Raw genomic sequence first — 18653 nt, 5'->3', positions numbered from 1 at the left:
GGAGCAGCATAGTTTTTCCGGAAAAGCACTGATGATTTTACGAGAGATCGTCAGTGCTTTTCCAGAAATTCAAGCAGCCAGTGTAGACAGCTGGCAAGTTTTTCTGCAAAAGCAGATGATTTTGGGGAAAAACTTGCCAGTCTAGACACAGCCCTCCAGATACTCTCCACTTGCTCTTTAGCTTTTTCAGGCTCAGCTGTAAATTAATAGCATAAGAAGAGCTAGAAGTCTTAAAATGTCTTGTCTAGGCCACTATTTTTAACTGATACCTCATTCCCCAACCTTCCCTGGGGGGAAAACCCCCCTCTTCTGGCCACTATAAGGGAGGCCTCACTTATGAAGATAAGGCTCACAATAATGCTCTGTAAGCTGAAATTTAAGCCTGGTCATTTTAGAAATGACGTTGAGAAGTAATGCATGGTCCCGGCACACAAGCAGCTGCAGGATTTTGTTACTGTCAGTTGCAAAGGCTCACCGCACTCAACTCTACTCTGCTCAAACCATGGGCTTGGAGGCCTCGAGACACCATTCTGTCCTTATAAAACCTTTAGCATAACAGTATAGCCTCCAGGACGGATTTCGCTCATGTGCAACACAGTTCTGACGCTGAGGTAATGATTCTAAATCCTTAAGTATTTTGAAAATTTGAGCTACATGGTTCAATCGGTTTACATGAGTGTAATGATTAAAAATGCTTAATGGGATTTGTGGGCTTATAAGCCACGAGTAGTAAAAACATATCTGTGGCGTGTTAAAACAAATATCAAGGGGAGAAAACCTGCCTGATTGAAGTTAGTGGTGCCAGGATTTCACCCAGGAAACTTTAAACATTAGGTGTGTAAATACTTTTAAAAAATGAAGAAATGACTTTGTTCCCCTCGCAACTGCAGTCTCTCATTCACTCAGGTCAGTGCTGGAAGTTTTAGCAAGTACTAATAGCACCCATTATAGAATTATGGAATTGTGGGAAAGAAAAGTTCTGTGAGATCCCATATAATTCTTCACCAAAGGCTTAGCTACACGATTGTGGCCTTCAGTATATTTTCCAGTGCTTTGTCCAGTCTTGTTTTAAATGAGAATGTGGCTTTGATTACTGCCTTTGAGAAGACTTTCACAATGTAATAGATTTTTCTGTCTGGAAGTTTATTCTTGATATCCAACTGTTTTACTTTCCTAAGGGGGAAAAATCCCTTTGAAACTACAGTCTGAAGAAATGATTTGGATGAAAGAAACTTTAGGAACTGCCGCATTGCTTTTTTGATTGCACTTGGCCAAAGCCTGTGTTTAATGGAGATTATCTACTATCTATTTTTGTTACCTATCGTAGGTCCTTATATTACCCCCATTATGGTAGTACCTGAGCAGCTCACAAAAGACTATCTTTATTCTCACAGCAGCTCTGTGTGGTAGGGAAGCGCTATTATTTTCATGCCACCGATGGAGAACTGAGGCACAGAAAGTCTTGTAGCTCTTATTATGCTTATCAATTTACTGTGCTTTAGGAATCTACAGAGCCAGTGGGCAGTCTCTTGAGAAGTGTTACTGTTGAGGAAAGACAGGCCTGGGTCCAGCTCATGAATGACTGTTGTATGTGTAAATGTGCTAGCGCTTATATTAAAAAATAACTAGGTAAACACTGTGGCTACGTCTACACTGGCCCCTTTTCCGGAAGGGGCATGTAAATTTCACTAGTCGTCGTAGGGAAATCCGCGGGGGATTTAAATATCCCCCGCGGCATTTAAATAAAAATGTCCGCCGCTTTTTTCCGGCTTTTAAAAAAGCCGGAAAAGAGCGTCTAGACTGGCCCCGATCCTCCGGAAAAAGTGCCCTTTTCCGGAGGGTCTTATTCCTACTCTGTCGGGTAGCCTAATCTACATGCCTCTGTCGCCAGAGGCATGTAGTCTAGACGTACCCTTAGTGATTAACAATCAATTAATAATAGCTGCCATACCAGAATAGAATATCAGCAGTTTGTCCTGAGGGCTGTAGGCCACAGGTTGTCTACAACTGACTTTAACATTTCTATAACATTGTTTTAAGTGTAGACCTGCCCTTTGTTAATGAAATGAAGACAGCCTGATTTTTAAGTGCTGGGCCTCTGCAGGTCACATCCCTGATAGTGGAAGTTGAAGGTGAGAAATTGGGCCTCTCTTACTCAGCTGTCCTGGCGTTGTTTTGGAGCACTTACATTTATGCACTCAGTTTTGCGGAGCCAGGGGCAGAGGCTGTACATTGCTGGCAGTGTATAGACTAACACCTAGCTGGGAGTTGAGCTGCAGAGAGTGGAAGTGGGGTCTGGGAACGATGTGCATTGTGGTGTAGCAGCATCCACTAGGGATGTTAAATTGCAGGTAATCAGCTAATTGAGTAGTCAATGGAATTTCCATCGATTACTCAATTGGTTGATGGGGGGCGGGGTGAGGCCTGCAGAGCCACCCACTGCAGCTATGACTTTTAAATGTATTAAGAGCCATCAGGCTCTTAATACATTTAAAAAGCAGAGATGCCGCATCTGGTACCAGATGCAAGATTGGGAATCAGCTGATTCCCAGCTTGGGCTGGTCCCCTGCTACACCTTTTCCTCTTTTGTCCCCCTGAGACCGTGCTGGGGGAACCGGCTTTTAAGCCATCTCCCCTCAGCACCAGCTCCTGCTTCTTCCACCCTCTTGCTGCATCTCTCTGCGGGTATGTCTACACTACCCCGCTAGTTCGAACTAGCGGGGTAATGTATGCATACCGAACTTGCTAATGAAGCCCGGGATTTGAATTTCCCGGGCTTCATTAGCATAAAGCCGGCGCCGCCATTTTTAAAAGCCGGCTAGTGCGAACCCCGTGCCGCGTGGCTACACGCGACACGGGCTAGATAGTTCGAACTAGCTAGCTATTCCTCGTGGAACGAGGCGTACAGATAGTTCGGAATAGCTAGCTAGTTCGAACTATCTAGCCCGTGCCGCGTGTAGCCGCGCGGCACGGGGTTCGCACTAGCCGGCTTTTAAAAATGGCGGCGCCGGCTTTATGCTAATGAAGCCCGGGAAATTCAAATCCCGGGCTTCATTAGCAAGTTCGGTATGCATACATTACCCCGCTAGTTCGAGCTAGCGGGGTAGTGTAGACATACCCTGCTAGAGGCAGAAAAGGGGGGAAGCAACTAGTTGAGTCACTACTCAGTTACCAGGTAAGCATTTGTTTATTTGGTAGTTGACTAGTCACTTACATCCCTAGTATCCACTAGGGGTGTAAAACCCTGTTTAATTGGCTAACCAGTTAAACATATTGTTTAACCAGATAACCAATTGAAGTGTGTGTGGGGGATGAGCAGGGATTGCTCCAGCCTGACAGGTGAAGTCCGTGTCGTCGCAGCCCCTGCTCATCCTGGGAGCTCCAGAAGTTAACCTTAACCAGGGAGCCTCACGGATTAAGGTTAAGCCCTTAACACTTTACATCCCTTGGATCCGCTGCAGAAGTTGCACTGCTGCAGAAGATGGGGGGGGGGGGTGTGAGGACGAGGTCTGTTGCTACTAGTGCCCTGGCCTGCAGTGAGGGGTGCAGAAGATTGGGGGAGGGGCAGCTTGCACTAGATTTGTAGATGCTACCAGGGCCGTAGCCTGCAATGACGGCTGCAGACAGGCCAGTGGCAGCTGGCAGCAATTGTGGCCCCTTGCAGACAGCAGCGCTCCCGGGGCTTCCTTGCCCCCTGCCTGTCACTCACTGCCCGCCCCTCGGCAGAGGCGGGGCAGGGCTTCCCCGGGCCCTGCTGCCGCTGGCTTCTCCGCTCCGCCTGTCCCGCTGCGGCGTTTCCTGCTGCAAAGTACCCGTCGGGCGGCGGTAAAGCCCGGGCTCCAGCTCCCGCCGCTGCTCGGAGCCCGGCTCCAGATGTGGCGCCCTCGCCTTCTTCGTTCGCTTATTGTCCAGATGCGCGATGCCCCCCTCCTCGCGGGGAGGGCGGGGAGCTAGAGAGAGGCCTGCTGGGCGAGGACAAAGAGCCGGGTGAGTGCCTGAGACTGGGGGTGTCAGGGACTCCTGCTGGGGGGGGGGGGGGTGCGAGGGACATTTCTTCCCGCAGCTGTTTGCTCCAGGGTGCTGGAACCGGGAGTGTGGGGGAGCTGCACCCACTGGCTTGAAGTGGTTTCCATCCTGTGCAGGGTTTACAGCAGGGTTGGGCAGGGTTAGCCCCTGGCAGGCCCCCTCCGCTGTGTTTACCTGCGTCTCTGAAAGGGCAGGTGCTTGTAGTGACCATTGGCTGCGAATTGCTGTTCCCGGCCAATGGGAGCTTTGTGGGAAGCGGGCGGACTGGAAGCTGCAGTTGCTCGTTTGCACGGCTTTACCTCCTGTGGCTCAGGTAAATACACCAACCCGCCAGGGACTAACCCTGGCAAACTGGATCTGGCCCGGGAGCTGGTATTTGCCCACTGCTGGCTTGCAGGTTGGATCAATGGCTCCCAGCACTCCCACTGTACAGACTGATCCAACACCCCTGGGTTCAGCGGTGTCCAAAGCAGTCCCTGCTACTACACAAATTATGCAGCCACACAGGGTACCTCAAAATTTGGGGCCCCCAATTTCCCCACTGTTTGTGGTGCCCTAGGCAGCTGCATGCTCCATAAGGGTAGAGATGTGAATGGGTAACTGGTTACTTGGTAACCACTGTCGGGGAGCAGCCTCCCCGTGGGCGACGGCCTGCTCCAGTCTGGCCAGGCCCACTGCACCACAGACTGGGGCTAGGAACTGGCAGCTCTGGGGCTGCTCCAGCCTTGCCGGGCTCCCCTGTCTGTGGGATGCCACTGAATCAGTTAGCCAGTGAAACGGAATGTTGAACTAGTTAACTGATTAAACGGATTTTATATCCCTACACAGGGGCGGATATACGGCAGGGTGAATGGGGCGGCCGCCCCGGGCCCCGTGCTTCAGAAAGCCCCGCGCATGCGCCGTGGCGCTGCTGCGCATGCACTTGCCGTCACTGCACATGCGCCGTGGCAAATGGGGGGGGCCCATGGAATTATGCTGCCCGGGGCCCCGCAAAACAGTCATCTGCCCCTGCCCCTACATGTGGGGCGGTTCTGCCTGTGTCCATCAGGTCTGGCCCTAGGAGGGTGCTGGGCCTGGGACTCTCCCCACCTTACTCCTCCCTTGTTCTACCCACACTCCATTTGTTCCCCTAGAATCTGTCCCTGCTCTGCCTGGCACTGTCCCCACTCCTTCTTGTCCCTGAAGTCCCCACTCCTGAGCACTGGATCCTGGGGTCTAGCAGGGGGCCTGGCCACAGCAACAAGGGTCAGGTCCGCCCCTGCGCTCAGTGGCAGAGAGGGAGGCAGAGTGACCTGATCCTAGTCTGCTCCACTGGCTCCCAGCCGCATCGCTCTGCTTCTCACAGCTGGTGAGTCCAGGGGCATCCCACCCCAAGCCCCACCCCAGCAGTGCAACTAGGAGCCAGGGAAGCAGAATGGGCTGGGGTTGTGTTGCTCCACTTCCCAACACCCAGCACTCAGTATGAGGGTGGCCCGACCCTTGCTGCCTCCCTCCCCTGCCCCTTCATCTTTGGGCCTGGTCCCCATAGCTTCTATCCCTGCAGCCTTGAGCATTCCCCACATACACACAGAAAGGCCACTCTCTTCCCCTCACAGGGGACTGTGTAGGGCACCAAAACTTCTAGGGACAGCTCCAGCTGTTTTCCACAGCTGTATTAGCTACCCCAAAGTATGTGTAGCCTCTCCCCTCCCCTCCACACACACTGCTTTCTGTGGGCTGTAATGCTTTGGTCCAGTGGTTCTCAACCTATTTGCCGTTAGAATAGTGATAGAAATATAGCCATGTTAGTCTGGTGTAGCTACATAGTCCTGTTTTTTATTTGCCATTGTGAGCCTTGTCCAGTACTACCTGTATGGCCCTGAAGATGTCAGATGGGCCATAGCCGTGTGGTATAAGAATCACATCTTTAGTCTGATCTCATTTGCTGGGTTCTCGGCAAGGGAGTTGGATGGTGTTGGTGGCTTGCAGTATACAGGGGAGGCACAGACACATTTCATTATTGGTAAGGGGGTGTATGAGAGGAAAAGTTTGGGCACCTGCTGACTAGATGGTCTGGTTTTCCAAAGCTTCTAGTAGGGATGCTAGATAGAATATAATTGAATAGTCTTGTGACCACATCCAATATTAGCAGTTACATGACTATTCAGTAGCACCCAGAGGTGGGGCCAGCAGCAAGTGAGCTCCTGGCCCCACTCCTCTATAAGCCCCCTGGGAGTCCATGCTGCTGCCTTTCTATCAGAGCTCATGGGGAGTCAGCTTAAAATCAGATTCCCCCCAGGCATCGGCTCCCACCTCCCCCCTTGCTGCCTCTGATACAGAGGCAGCAAGGGGTAGGGAATGCACGTAGTCAACAGGATTAACTGATATGCTTAGTCTTATTGGTTAATCGCGTAGTTGTCTACATGTTGACATCCCTAACTTCTGGCCTTTAACTCTGTGACTCTCCAGATGTTTGCCAAGCTGAAAGTAAGGTTAGAGGAAAGGAGGGTTAGGATGCATCTATCTAAGGCCTGCATCTAAAATGCATTAGATCCACAGTGCTCTCTTAGCCACAGATCACAAAACATCAGCCAGCCAGTGACTAAGTACTGAGTCAGACCTATGAGTTTGGGAGTCCATTCTCCATAGCCTCTATAATGAGCCTACCAGCATGGGATCTAGTAGGGCCAATTTTGACATTGGCATGTGGCCATGGACCGAGACATCAAATGTGTGCCACATGGCACTATTATTTACTACTTATATGGCACCATTGTTACTCATAGTAGATGCTTTGAGACAGAAATATCTTTGAGGTCCCCATATGTGTATGTTTTGGATAGTTGTGAGAGAAGAGTATAATGTAGAGCTGAGGGATGGTCAAATAAATATCAGCTCGTCAACTAATGAGTGACTATTTGCTATAATATATGTTTGCTCTGAACTACCCTGCCCCCATAAGCAGGGTAACCAATTGCTTAGGGCCCTGTATAGGTCAAGGCTCCCCTATTAATTATTAGTATGTGTTGTGGGGAGGGATCACAAAATATTCATGCTTGGGGTCTCCAATGGGCTGGCATCAGCATTGCTGCCCCCTACTGGATAGAATGTCAATTTCCTATACCAGGTAAGGTCCTGAGCCTACAAATGACCAAGTCTGATTCCCCCTTTGGAATCATTGGAGGCTCATGGCGTGCTAGAAGCGATCACATCCTTAGCTACTGCACTGGAATGCCGTCTCCTTAGAGTTCCTGGCCTTTTCCTGAGTGACTGCTGGAATGCATGGCAGTGTGGCATGAACCCATGCTAAAGCGGGGTGCTAGGATTATGGAGAGGAGAGCTAGTAGCCTGCAATGAGAGGATAAGTGAAAGTCTAAGGACCAATACTTGGAGCAACTAGTAATCTGTGCCATTTCTTGGAGAACTAGGTTCATTTTACTTTAAAGCTGATGGGATGGGGGTAACCATGATTGGATGGTGGTAACCATGGGGATGAATAAAAAAAAGGGCACCTCTTAAAAAAAAAAAAGTTTATGAGCTGCTCCCTTTTATCACCTCTCACTTTAGCCTGTTTCTTTCCTTGCATCTTTAGAAAGCCATTGATTTGAGAGGATCAAAATGAAAGAGGAGGAAGTTCGGCAGCGGAGGAAGGAGGGCAGGACGAAAAATGGAGAGCAATCCAGGCACAAAGCAAAGAGCAAGGGTAAACACAAAGACAGCAGACTTGGCAGCCAGGAAGCAGAGGATGTCCCTTTGGTCTCACAGCAGAAGCAGCCAGCCGAGGGGAAAGTACCCATGGCAAAGCTGCAGGAAGAATCGGCTATTGCAATTGCCCTACAGGTGCTCCTGCCCTACCTGTTAGCAGGGCTTGGCATGGTGTTGGCTGGGATGGTTTTGGACTATGTTCAGGTAAGGGTTAAAATGTCCTCTGTAGGAGTGTGTGGGGTATGGTGTTCCCAGGCTTCAGAGGTCCTGCCTTTTCTCCCTTGCTGGTTATGCACAAGTGAAAGGGTTACAGCAGGTTGGATGACTGTGGGAGAGGAGGTCTCACTTCATTTTTGGATGTTCATTTCCTCTCCAACCCCCAAATTTGAAGCGGTGTTTCACAGCTGCTTTGAAACAGTGTTCTGGTTTCTGTTAGGGGAGGCCCTTTTCATGCACCTCTCATGGAGTCTAAAAGCATCACTCTGTTGCTTCCAAGCCCCAGAGCTCTCCCCAGTGCTCTTGGTGCTCAGCAGACTGCACTCAGCACCAAGTTGCTCTCCGTGTTGTTTCTAAGGCCTTCTAATGGATGACATGGGTCTCTTTCCAGCCTTTGCAACATGTTTTCTGTGAGTTTAATCACAACTTAACAGTCCCTAAGAACTGATTTTAGGCATTTTACATTTAGAATTACAGTTCATGTCAGTAATATAGGCAAGAGGTCACAATGTGTTATTACTAATGAGTAATGTTCTTTCAACTTTGCATTCCTGTTTTCCTCCCTGTGTATTTGACTAGCAGTCTATCAGGTCAGTGTGTCCCTTAATTATCTGATATGGTGACACTGAAAGCCTGGTGCTGATATTGACAACTTTCACAGAGTTGGAATTATTTCCCTTCAGCCCCTCGATTGCTCTTGTGGTTTAAGGAGATCAACTAGGACTTAGAAGCAGAGGACATTGCCGCTTAAGTCTGGCATGGTATTCTTCATTTACCAAATATGGCAGCACACGTTAGCTACTCTTGTAAGAACCCTCCTAAAACAGAAGGCACCGTAGCTCAGCAGAGGGTCTCTTCATTTCGAATGTCCTTCCTGATCTTGGTTTTGTTCGCCCCTTAATGAAACTTTACTATGTAGACAGTACAGTTTGCTTTTTAACTTTTAATTTCTCTTGATTTTTCCTGTTTATTAATAACTGATGTTTAGTATAAATAATCTTTTATCCCAGTGTTCACACAACCATTTCACAAATTGTATAGACATTGGTGGGTGAAGTGTTTCCTAAAAAGTGGTCACTTCTGGGGCAAAACTTGCCAGTTGTTAAATAGTTTCCCAGCAATGTCACTCTGTAGCTTAGAATAGGAAGTGAAATGAATCCCTATCCAATAGAAATTACACGAGAACTATATGAGACCCTTCCCACTCGTGCCAAGTTCCCAACCAGTCAGGGAGGAAATCAGCCCAGTGCAAACTCACTTGTGGAAAGACGAGCACTCCAGCTGCTACCCCTGGGGCTATGTCTAGACTACGCTCTATTTTCGAAAGAGGGAATTTGCCTATTTTCTTCCAATCTCAGTTTTGAAAGCAGATCTTTCGAAAGTGAAAATAGTCTGGACGCATTTTTTGGGGGGAAAAAACCCTTTTTCAAAAAAACCGCACTTCCTTAAATAATGCTTACGCAGTTTTTTCGAATGGTTTATTTTTCCCCCAAAAAATCACGTCCAGACTACTTTCACTTTCAAAAACTCCACTTTCAAAAGCGAGATCAGAAATTGCATATCCTCTTTCGAAAATAGAACGTAGTTTAAACGTACCCTGGGAGTCCCGAGAAATGTGCACAACCCACAGCAATGTGTGGCTCTTCTTATTCCCCCCCCCACACACACACACACACAGTGAGACTCGCTGCTGCTTGGACTTTTCCTTCCTTTTCTGCCACCCTGCCAGCTTGTCCCATCCCAAAGCAGTTGGTGCTGCTTCTTCTGAGTGAACAGGAACTCTGCATTTCCTGGTGCTCCTTCTTCTGGCCTCCTCCCCTGCTCACTCATGGTGTCTTCAGCCAACCCATGCTGTGGTAAACTCTCACTCCTCTCCTTTTTGTCACTGCTCAAATAAAGTGAGGGAGATACATAAATTAAAATATGAAATTGAAATATTTCACCTCAGGCTGGCAGTGAACTAGCAGAATTATTACTGTTCTTATTTGTGGATCCCATTGGTGCTTACCAGCCCTGCTGTGTAGTTATTGGAACATAGAGGGCAGGGAGGTGGTCAGCCATGGTGGTATTAACTTTTAATGCGTTGGGGACACCTTGTGCTACCACGTTCTGTAGTCACATTCAAACAAAATGTATTTTAAATTTTGTTCTTTAGCATCTTATGTCTTTGCCTGTGCTCCTTTTAGTGATACTGATTTTCTTATTGAAAGTTATTCATTAGGGACCCCAGGCAGGGGTAAGAGCCCCAGTGTGCCAGATGCTGGCCAGGCACATAATCATAAGTGTTTTCCTGCTCACAAAGAATTTAGTCTAAACAAAATATTACCCGTGGGACAATTTGTGATGGAAGGGGTGAGGCTCTGAATATATGACTCTCTATAAGAGGTTCCTTAAATGTACAATGGAAAAAAAAAGCCACCGTGCAAACATAGGTCACCTAAGTTAAGTATGTTTTCTGCCTGTCAGTTTGACAGCTGAATGATTTTTATGGTGCTTACTTAGTATTGGAGCGTGACAGAGAGAGCTAAACTCATTCACCCCAGCTTGCCAAAGCTTTAGTACAAGACATATTAGTTATTACAGTAAACTTCCGATAATCCGGCACCTTTGGGACCCAGGGGGTGCCGGATTATCAGATATGCCCGACTATCAGAAGGGGGGGGCTATGAGGGGTCAGGAGTGGGGGGGATGCCACCTCAGAGCCCCCCTTCCATTAGTCCGGCTCTGCCCCAGGCGTCCCTGATTCAGCCGCTGCTGAAACTGACCAGCAGCGGCTGAATCGGAGACGCCTGGGGCAGAGCAGCTGGAGTGCTGCAGGGTTGGTCTGGTAGCGCCGACCCTTGGTCGGCGAAACCAACGGGGCAGCACCCTAGCTGCTCTTGGGGACACCTGGGGCAGAGCAGCTGGGGTGCTGCTGGGTTGGTCCCGCAACGCCGTTCCTCGGCGCTACTGGACCAACCCGGCAGCACCCCAGCTGCTCTGCCTCAGGTGTCCCCAAGTCAGACAGTGCTGATACTGATCAGAGGCTGACTCCAGGAAGCCCGAGGCAAAGCTGCTCTGCCCTGGGCTTCCTGGAGTCAGCCGCTGGTCAGTTTTAGCAGCGGCTGAATGGGGAAGCTGGGGGCAGAGCAGCTCCAATGGTCCGGCTGCCCGGAGCACTTCCGGATTCCTGATGGTGCCGGACCATCAAGAGTGCCGGACTGTCAGATGCCGGACCATCGGAGTTTTACTGTATGTCCCTTCATGGCACCTGGGTCTTTCAAACAGTCTGATACTTTCCTTATACTAATGCTTTTGCCTGTGAATGAGACTTTTTAGGACTGGGCATATAGATTATCTGCTTACATGGTATCAATCCCCAGAAATTGTGAGGTTGCTACCTAGAACTAGCTCTGCATTTATTACTCACTTGAAGATCTTGGATGGAACTTCATCCTGTTACCTTGAAGTTGTTGGTGGGTAGCAGACTGTTTCATGAGTCCCATTTTGTGGGCATTGGAGAGAGCGTCTTTGTTTAGTCTTCCTTGTTCCTGTCCCTTTGAGCTCTCCTCCAACAGGGAGGTTTGAAATGACCTCCCTTCTTTGCTTCCTGACAGCCACCATGTGCTGCTGTTGGAGACAAAAATCCCATTGGCTTTGAGGGTACTGCTTCCCTGCAGTGCATCATTTCTGGGAGAGGCAGAGGACTGAATCAGGAATCCGGAGTCAGGGATCTTGCTTTGTGGCTTATCTCACTTACAGGGAGATCCTTGCACGGCCAAACCCCATAAATTCATACAAACACACACATTTATCGAGTCTAAGATTGGGGTAAGTATCCATATTTCCAGCCAGTGTGGTTAGCTCTGAAGACAAATACTAGTTCAGAGTTCATGGCCCATGTGCCCTCAAGTCTCATTGCTGAGAATGCCCATTAAGAGTCTGTCTAGTACCAAATATAGTAATGATGGTTTTTCAGTGTTGATTTTGAATGCTAGGAACTAGACTGAGACAAACACACTCTTTGCACTGGCCACCAAACAGACAGCAATTTCTATCACTACCTGCTGGCTGAATTTAAACCAGCAACTGATCCGTGAATAGCTTGCTATCTAATTTCAGATTCCACAGGTTGCCCAGATCCTCTGTAATTGCAAATAACTCATATAGAACCTTTAGACTCCCAAGACTCTAATATGTAATCCAAATTATCACAAAGAAGGGTAGGTATAAAGAAGATTTAAAAATACCAAGACTTTTCAAATTGAAATCAGATTTTTAAAATTTAAATTAAATACAAGTTTAGACTTGAATAACTCATTTAAAATTTAATTTGAAATGTAAACATTATAATCTATTAAAATAATGTAAAGTAAGTGCAAAAAAAAATATTCAGTAATAAATATTTGCTGCCAACTTTGAAAGAAACCACTGAACTGGTGGCAACCACTAGATAAGCACCTGCAAGCAGAGTTATGTGTTGAGCCAGCTTTTGATGTAGTAGTCTTTTCCACAGCAGCAGAGAGAATATTTTCTTCATTTTAGTTTATACAACTAGTTCAGTTCCATGACTCGTTCATTCAAAGTTAAGAAGCCTGTTCAGAGTTGATAAAGAAGGGAAGGTTGCTAATTTTTATTCATAAATTGGAAGTGAAAAATAAATGTGCGAGGATGAGATATACTAGTTCTGAAATCTTGAAGGCTACAGTGATCAGAGATACTTGATTCAGTTTATTAACTACTGATAATACTTCCTTTGTTTAATAAATTGCTTGGTTTTAAATTCAAAACATGTTTTGATAAACTTTGTAAATGCTTTGTGTTATGTTTCCAACACATCTATTTAATTAAAACAAATAAAATGTTGTTTTGTGCATTTTTAATTGAATTTGAAATTCCATCCAAATAGGGCTTGACACAAAGCACAAGTAAAAAAAAAAGTTAATCACCATCTAGTGAATAAGAAATTAATCATTTGCCATTTTCTAAAATAATAAAAATATCAAAATGAAGAATTGTAATATTGTACATTAAACTATATAATTCTTTAATAAGTGTATAGATCTATAGAGTACCTGGATAGGAGAAAGAAGCCCTAAATTTAGAATAAAGGCTACATTTGGTAGGGATATTAAAATGTGATTATTTTTGCAAAATATAATGTTCAGCAGTTACACGTTTGCACATGAGGGGAGGTGGGCAGGTGGGAGCTGGCTTTTAAGCCTCTGTGGGAGGCAGCAGCATGGGTGGAAGGGGGGAGGTAGCTCCATGGAAGCCGGCTCCCCATGCATACATGATTCCGCCTCCCTTCCCTCCCCCCCTCTGATTCAGAGGCAGCAATGCGAGGGTGGGGGGGAGCAGCAGCTCCAGCAGGGCTGGTACGCATGGGAAGCCAGCTTGAAAACCAGCTCCCCTTGCGCACCCACTCCCACCTCCCTCCTCCTAGCTGCCTCTGATACAGAGGTAGCAGGGGGAGGGGGTTGCATGTAACTGTGATGGTTAACCAGTGAGCCTAAAATGCTCATCTAGGATACATGGATACATTTTCACATCCCTAATATTTAGTTGCAAAACAACATGCTTTAATAGTTATCTATCAATGAGAATCAACTTTTCTTCAAGAAAATAACTAAGTACACATTTAAAACAATTAAAATCAATGATTTAAATCAAGGTTTCCTTTTGCTGATTGAAATTAATCCTTCTTGTCACAGAGGAGCCCTGACAAAACACTCTCCATCAACCCACCTTGCCTAATTTTGGAGAAGTTTGGATCTAAATTCAAACTTTACAGTTTAGGCCCATCTTTGCAAAGAATTATACAAATTAACTGGCATAAATGGGTGTAACCACACTGACGCCAGTGGTGATTTTGGCCATGTATCTTTAAACAGGAAGCATGGAGGCAAAGCCACAAGAGCTAGCCTGCAGCAATGCCGCATTGAGCTTTTGGACACGGCGTGAAAGAGCATAATGTATTAGCTGTGGAAACTTTTCCTTTATTCCCATGGTCACTAAGATTATAGCGCTACCTTAAATAAGCTCTTGCTGTGACTTTTATCTTGGCCTTTGCAAGCAAGCTGCTAGTTGACGTGATGAGAGCTGATAAGAGTGTTCCTCTTTCAAGCTCATTGATTGGTTCTGTGGAATTTTTTTAAGTCAATCATTCAGAGATGCAGCCGGCATAATCTGATTATTCCTTCCTGAGCTTGTACACCACAGACAAGATGGGGGGAAGGGAGCAAAAAGCAGGCTAGATGGAGCAAACAACCTTTCACAGCCAGTACAGCTTTGCTGCCTTTCCCGGTGGGAGCTGGGAAATAGCCGTGGTTGTAACAGGCGTGGACTCCTGCTCTTGATGACCTTGAGGGAAGCTACATGAAAACCTGGATATTAATTGCCCTACCCCTTGGAGTTGGAGAAAAGTTCAATGCCCCACATTGTGGGGCTACTTCAGCACCAGCTTATATATTAAACCATTGCATCAAAAGCAACCCATGTTCTGGGAAGAAATTTAACCTAAGAAGAGAAGACATCTGTGCCTTTGAGTACACTGAGGAATTCCTGCATGACCCATCACTCTTTGCGCAGAGACTTTAATGCCATGGCCTGAGGAGCAGGTCTGTCTGGTTTTTGCTGAGCTGGAAGAAGCTGGAGCAGGGGTGCAGTCATCAGTATTTGTCCACAAACATCTCAACAATCTTCCTTGCTTCTCTCTTAAATTCTTTGGGAGGCAACATGGTGAGAGAGCTTCCATGAGGCTCCTTGCAGTCTGAGCTCAAGCCAAGTCAAGCTGATTTTGGAAGATAAGCTGACTGTGAGTTCGCTGGAAGGGAGGAGGTGGAGAGGAAGAGGAAACCAAAGGACTGTGGTGTCATTGCTGAAGGTGGGGAGAAGTGCCTTGAGACTGTGCAGCAAACACCTCGGAGCGTGATCTTTGTGATTTCCTGGCTTTTTTTCCTTTCATTTGCCTGTCGAATATGGGTTAAGGCATTTGACCATGGTGGTTACCCAGCTACAACTGGAGCTATGCTTCCATGGGAAAAAACTGAGAGGTTTCACCTGCAAGCTGACGAAGTCGGCTAATGGATTTCTCCCAGAGACGTCCTTCTCCATTGTCTCCCAGATCTTCCTGCCATTCCTCTTGGCTGGTTTGGGCATGGTGGCCGCTGGCCTGTTGATGGATATTGTTCAAGTATGTATGTGTGATCGAGCAGCTTAGTAGCAAGAGTCTGGTTTATTTTGGTGACCTTGTGTATGCATTTGTAATTTGTGTGTCTAGTAATGACTCCTGTTGGGTCCTGCCCGGGCTAAAGAGCATCCTCTTTTTGTCAATATATTAGAAGGGCTGTGACTAAGGCTGGGTGTTTAGCTTTGTATTTAGGGATGGGATGCTGGACAGGCAGTACCTTAGATACAGTAGAAGAGTTCCTCCTATTCTGTCTAGCCACCCATTTTGGGGCAACGTGTATGAGAGTTCATCAGGCTATAGTATGGGTATCAAACAGATGCTACAGCATATTCATCTATTGTATGATACTTATTCTGTCCCCCAGAGATCACCAATGAGAAAGTTCCAAGTGAGAGCTGTGGGTAACTGGTGTTCACGTTTTGAAGAAAGTTTATCATTTCAGTTCTTTGAAAATAACCTCTAGTATCCTTGATTAGTCTTTAATCTTGAAGTCACTCAGCTACTCTGGTGATAGGCACAGAATGAGAAAATAAGACTGAAATCTAAACATTTCTGAGACACATTCTGATCCCATTTACTTAGGTATAAATTCAGAATAACTCCCCTCGATTTCAACAGAGTTGTGCTGGATTTTCACTGCTTTGTCTGAAATCAAAATCTAGCTTTCCTTTGTGCTGGCGGCACTGCTAGAAACTCAAAATTTTGATCTTTTTTGAGTATCTTATGTAGGTAGATTTACAAATCAGAATGTGGACACAGCTGCTGCTGCTTTCAGATGGCTCCCCGCTGTTACGGAAAGTGCTCAGAGCAACCTGGAGTTTATAGTATTCTCTGGCACTTGTACCCCAGCGTCAGCTAAGTATAGGCAATGCTCTGTTTTTAGGGGGGAGAGGGGAAGTCTTGCTCTGTCACTCAAGCAAGGAAAACAATGATGCGAAGAATGCTTTGGGTTCAAGGGAATATGATGTGAGGAGCAACTGGGAAAGAATGGCTAATTGCAACAGCGTATCCTGTGCTGTGCTGTGCCCTGCCAGTCGACCTGCTTAGGCTCTGCTCCAAGGCACTGACCTACCTTTCAGTCTTGCAGGAGCTTCCCTTCTTTACCATCACCCCCTGTGCTACAGAATATGACTTAGCACAAGGGTCGGCAACCGTTCAGAAGTGGCGTGCCAAGATTTAACGTATTCACTTCTATTGACGACCTGCGTGCCATTGATACTTTTTAAAGTCAGTAATAGGCCTACTTCCATTTTGGCAGCTATCTCATAGAACAGGAAAGGACCTTGAAAGGTCATCAAGTCCAGTCCCCTGCCCTCACAGCAGGACCACATACCATCCCTGAGGTTCTTTTCTCTCTCTGTACAGAAAAAACGTTTTTCCTGTGGAATGACAGAGTGACATCATCACATCACTCTGTGTACCACAGTCCCTCCCTCAGCTGCCTCCTCCCTCCCTCCCTTCCTTCCCAGTACTCCATGGGGCTGGAGCCACATGACCTTCCACCTCAGGGGGGCTAAAGCTGTGATACCTCCTCACTTGCAGGGGGTGGGGCTAGAGCCTCACAGCCTCTCTCCTCCGTGGTGCTGCGGTGGGGGGGGGGGGAATGGGCAGGAGCCAAGCGGCTTCTCCCCTCTCCGGTGTTCTGGAGGCACCAGAGCTGTGCAGCCTCCCCCCTTCCTGGTGCTCGGGGTGGGGGGAGCCCCTCAGCCTCCTCCCTGCCCAGTGCTCTGGGGCAGGGGAGGAACCATGTGCTCTCCCTTTCCCCTATGCTCTGGGGGGAGGGCTGGGAGCTGCACAGCCTCCCCCTCCCTTCTCCCCTGTGCTCCTGGGAGGCAGGAGCCATGCAGCCTCCCCCTTCCCCAGTGCTCTGGGGCAGCAGGAGGGGGGTTGGCAAGCGTAGGGAGCAGGAAGTGCAGCCTCTTAGTTATGTATAAAACCAGCAAGCCTGGGGGAGGTGAAGTGGAAGGTGGTAAAGTTATGCCTGTTTTTGTACATTAAAAAGATCAAGTCTGGTCTCTCTTCCAGAAAAAAAACAAACAAACAGGACTCATTGGCAGGATCAGTTGTGTATTGGAAGCTTTCTTACCTGTTAAAGAGGCAGAGGGGTGTTTGAATCTTTAACAGAGATTTTTTTTTTCCTCAAAGGTTTTTCAGGTGTTTGAGTTAGGTATTAAAATCAAATAAAAATTGACGACACTCAGGTTGTCTGACTAGTATGCCTTCCACTCTCACATTTGCTCTTCACATCCACTAGCTTATTTATCCATGTCACCATTGCAAGAGAATAAGAATTGATGTTTTACCCATCACTTGCTCACGTATTAAATTAGGTCTATCTTTGGCAGCAGTGGGCAATAACCAGCCAGTAGACAGGGCGTTAGCCATTGCAGGCTGCCAGCACTTTATTTACTGCACCTCCGCAGGTACGGCTGCTTGCAGCTCCCATTTGCCGTGGATTACCATTCCTGGCCAATGGGAGCTGTGGGAAGCAGCGTCCCAGTCTGCACTGCATCCTGCAGATCCCATTGGCCAGGAACAGCGATCAGTGGTGAATGGGAGCTGCAAGCGCCTGTACCTGTGGATGCACAGGTAAATAAAGTGCCAGCGGCCTACCAGGGACTAACCTAGTGAACCACATTCAGCCCGTGGGCTGGTTATTGTCCATAGCTCCCAAAGATAGGCTCTGTTCTTTGGCCTGATTTTTCAAAGGTTCTGAGCACCAGCAGCTCTCTCTGTCTTCAGCTGGATTAATGTCCGTTGAAATGCTGGGCCACCGATCTCAGGACAGTGGTGCCATTGGAAGTTGCATCCGCTTATTCCAAGGCTGAATTTGATCCTTGTATTCTGGGCTGGCTCCACTGAACAACAATGCAAAGTCAATGCACGTGGAAGAGAGCTTGGAAGGGACTTTGATAGTTTACCTCCCAGTTTATCCCATAATCAGATTTCCCACAGCAATTGACATGGGTTCTCGCTACAGCACATGGATCAGTTTCAAAATAGCTCTGCAGACTTCAGAACATTCTGATAAGCTTGTCTAGTCTGTCATTTCACTCTGATAGGACCTCTCTTGGCTACAGGAATGGGATGTGTGTGGAATGGGAGTGCTTCTTCTAGAACCATACAGAGAAGAGACAGAATCACCAGGCAGGAGAAAGGAGCTGGCTAGTGGCACCCCCAACTCCAGGACTACTCCAGCCCCGAGCTTCCCGCACACCCCCAGCACCCTTTCAGAAGGGCAAGGAGGGGCTGAACCTTCAGCCTCCCCCATTTGTATGGGGAACATTACTGGCTGTTTCCCTTCATCAGGGAGTGAGGGGAAAGTGCAGTTTGCTGCATTCCTCTTTCTATCTAGGGAGTGCAGGGGGCAGACAAACCTGTACCTGCCCCACCCAGGGGACATGCGCCTCTCCCCCAGCTGTGCCCACTGGAGTTGCAGTGCCATGGAAAGATGCATCTCATCTGGCCCCAACCTGCTGCAGTGAGAGGCTGAGGTAGTCCTTTCTCCCCAATGCAGCCTGCCCACTGAATCTCTCCGCCCCACCCCAGAACAATG

At 47.6% G+C, this 18653-nt stretch overlaps 1 protein-coding gene across 3 annotated transcripts in view; it reads left to right on the top strand.

Moving 5' to 3' along the window:
* The first annotated feature begins 448 nt into the window (after nucleotides 1-448).
* Nucleotides 449-18653, top strand: part of SLC41A3 (solute carrier family 41 member 3) — a 39043-nt gene continuing 20838 nt past the window's right edge. Inside the window, exons 1-2 of one of the 3 annotated variants that reach the window (XM_006131256.5) lie at nucleotides 449-611; nucleotides 7598-7914. In XM_006131256.5, coding sequence (XP_006131318.2) covers nucleotides 7624-7914 — 291 coding nt within the window. In that variant the 5' untranslated portion in view covers nucleotides 449-611; nucleotides 7598-7623. Of the gene's footprint in view, nucleotides 612-3717; nucleotides 3988-7597; nucleotides 7915-13935; nucleotides 15101-18653 lie in introns of those variants that run through there. The other 2 variants (XM_006131255.5, XM_006131257.5) reach the window with 2 other exon arrangements.

This window comes from Pelodiscus sinensis, chromosome 11 (genome assembly GCF_052426305.1).
Source record: "Pelodiscus sinensis isolate ZL-2025 chromosome 11, ASM5242630v1, whole genome shotgun sequence".
Taxonomy (NCBI): Eukaryota; Metazoa; Chordata; order Testudines; family Trionychidae; genus Pelodiscus; species Pelodiscus sinensis.
This window is presented reverse-complemented; position numbering and strand designations above follow the sequence as displayed.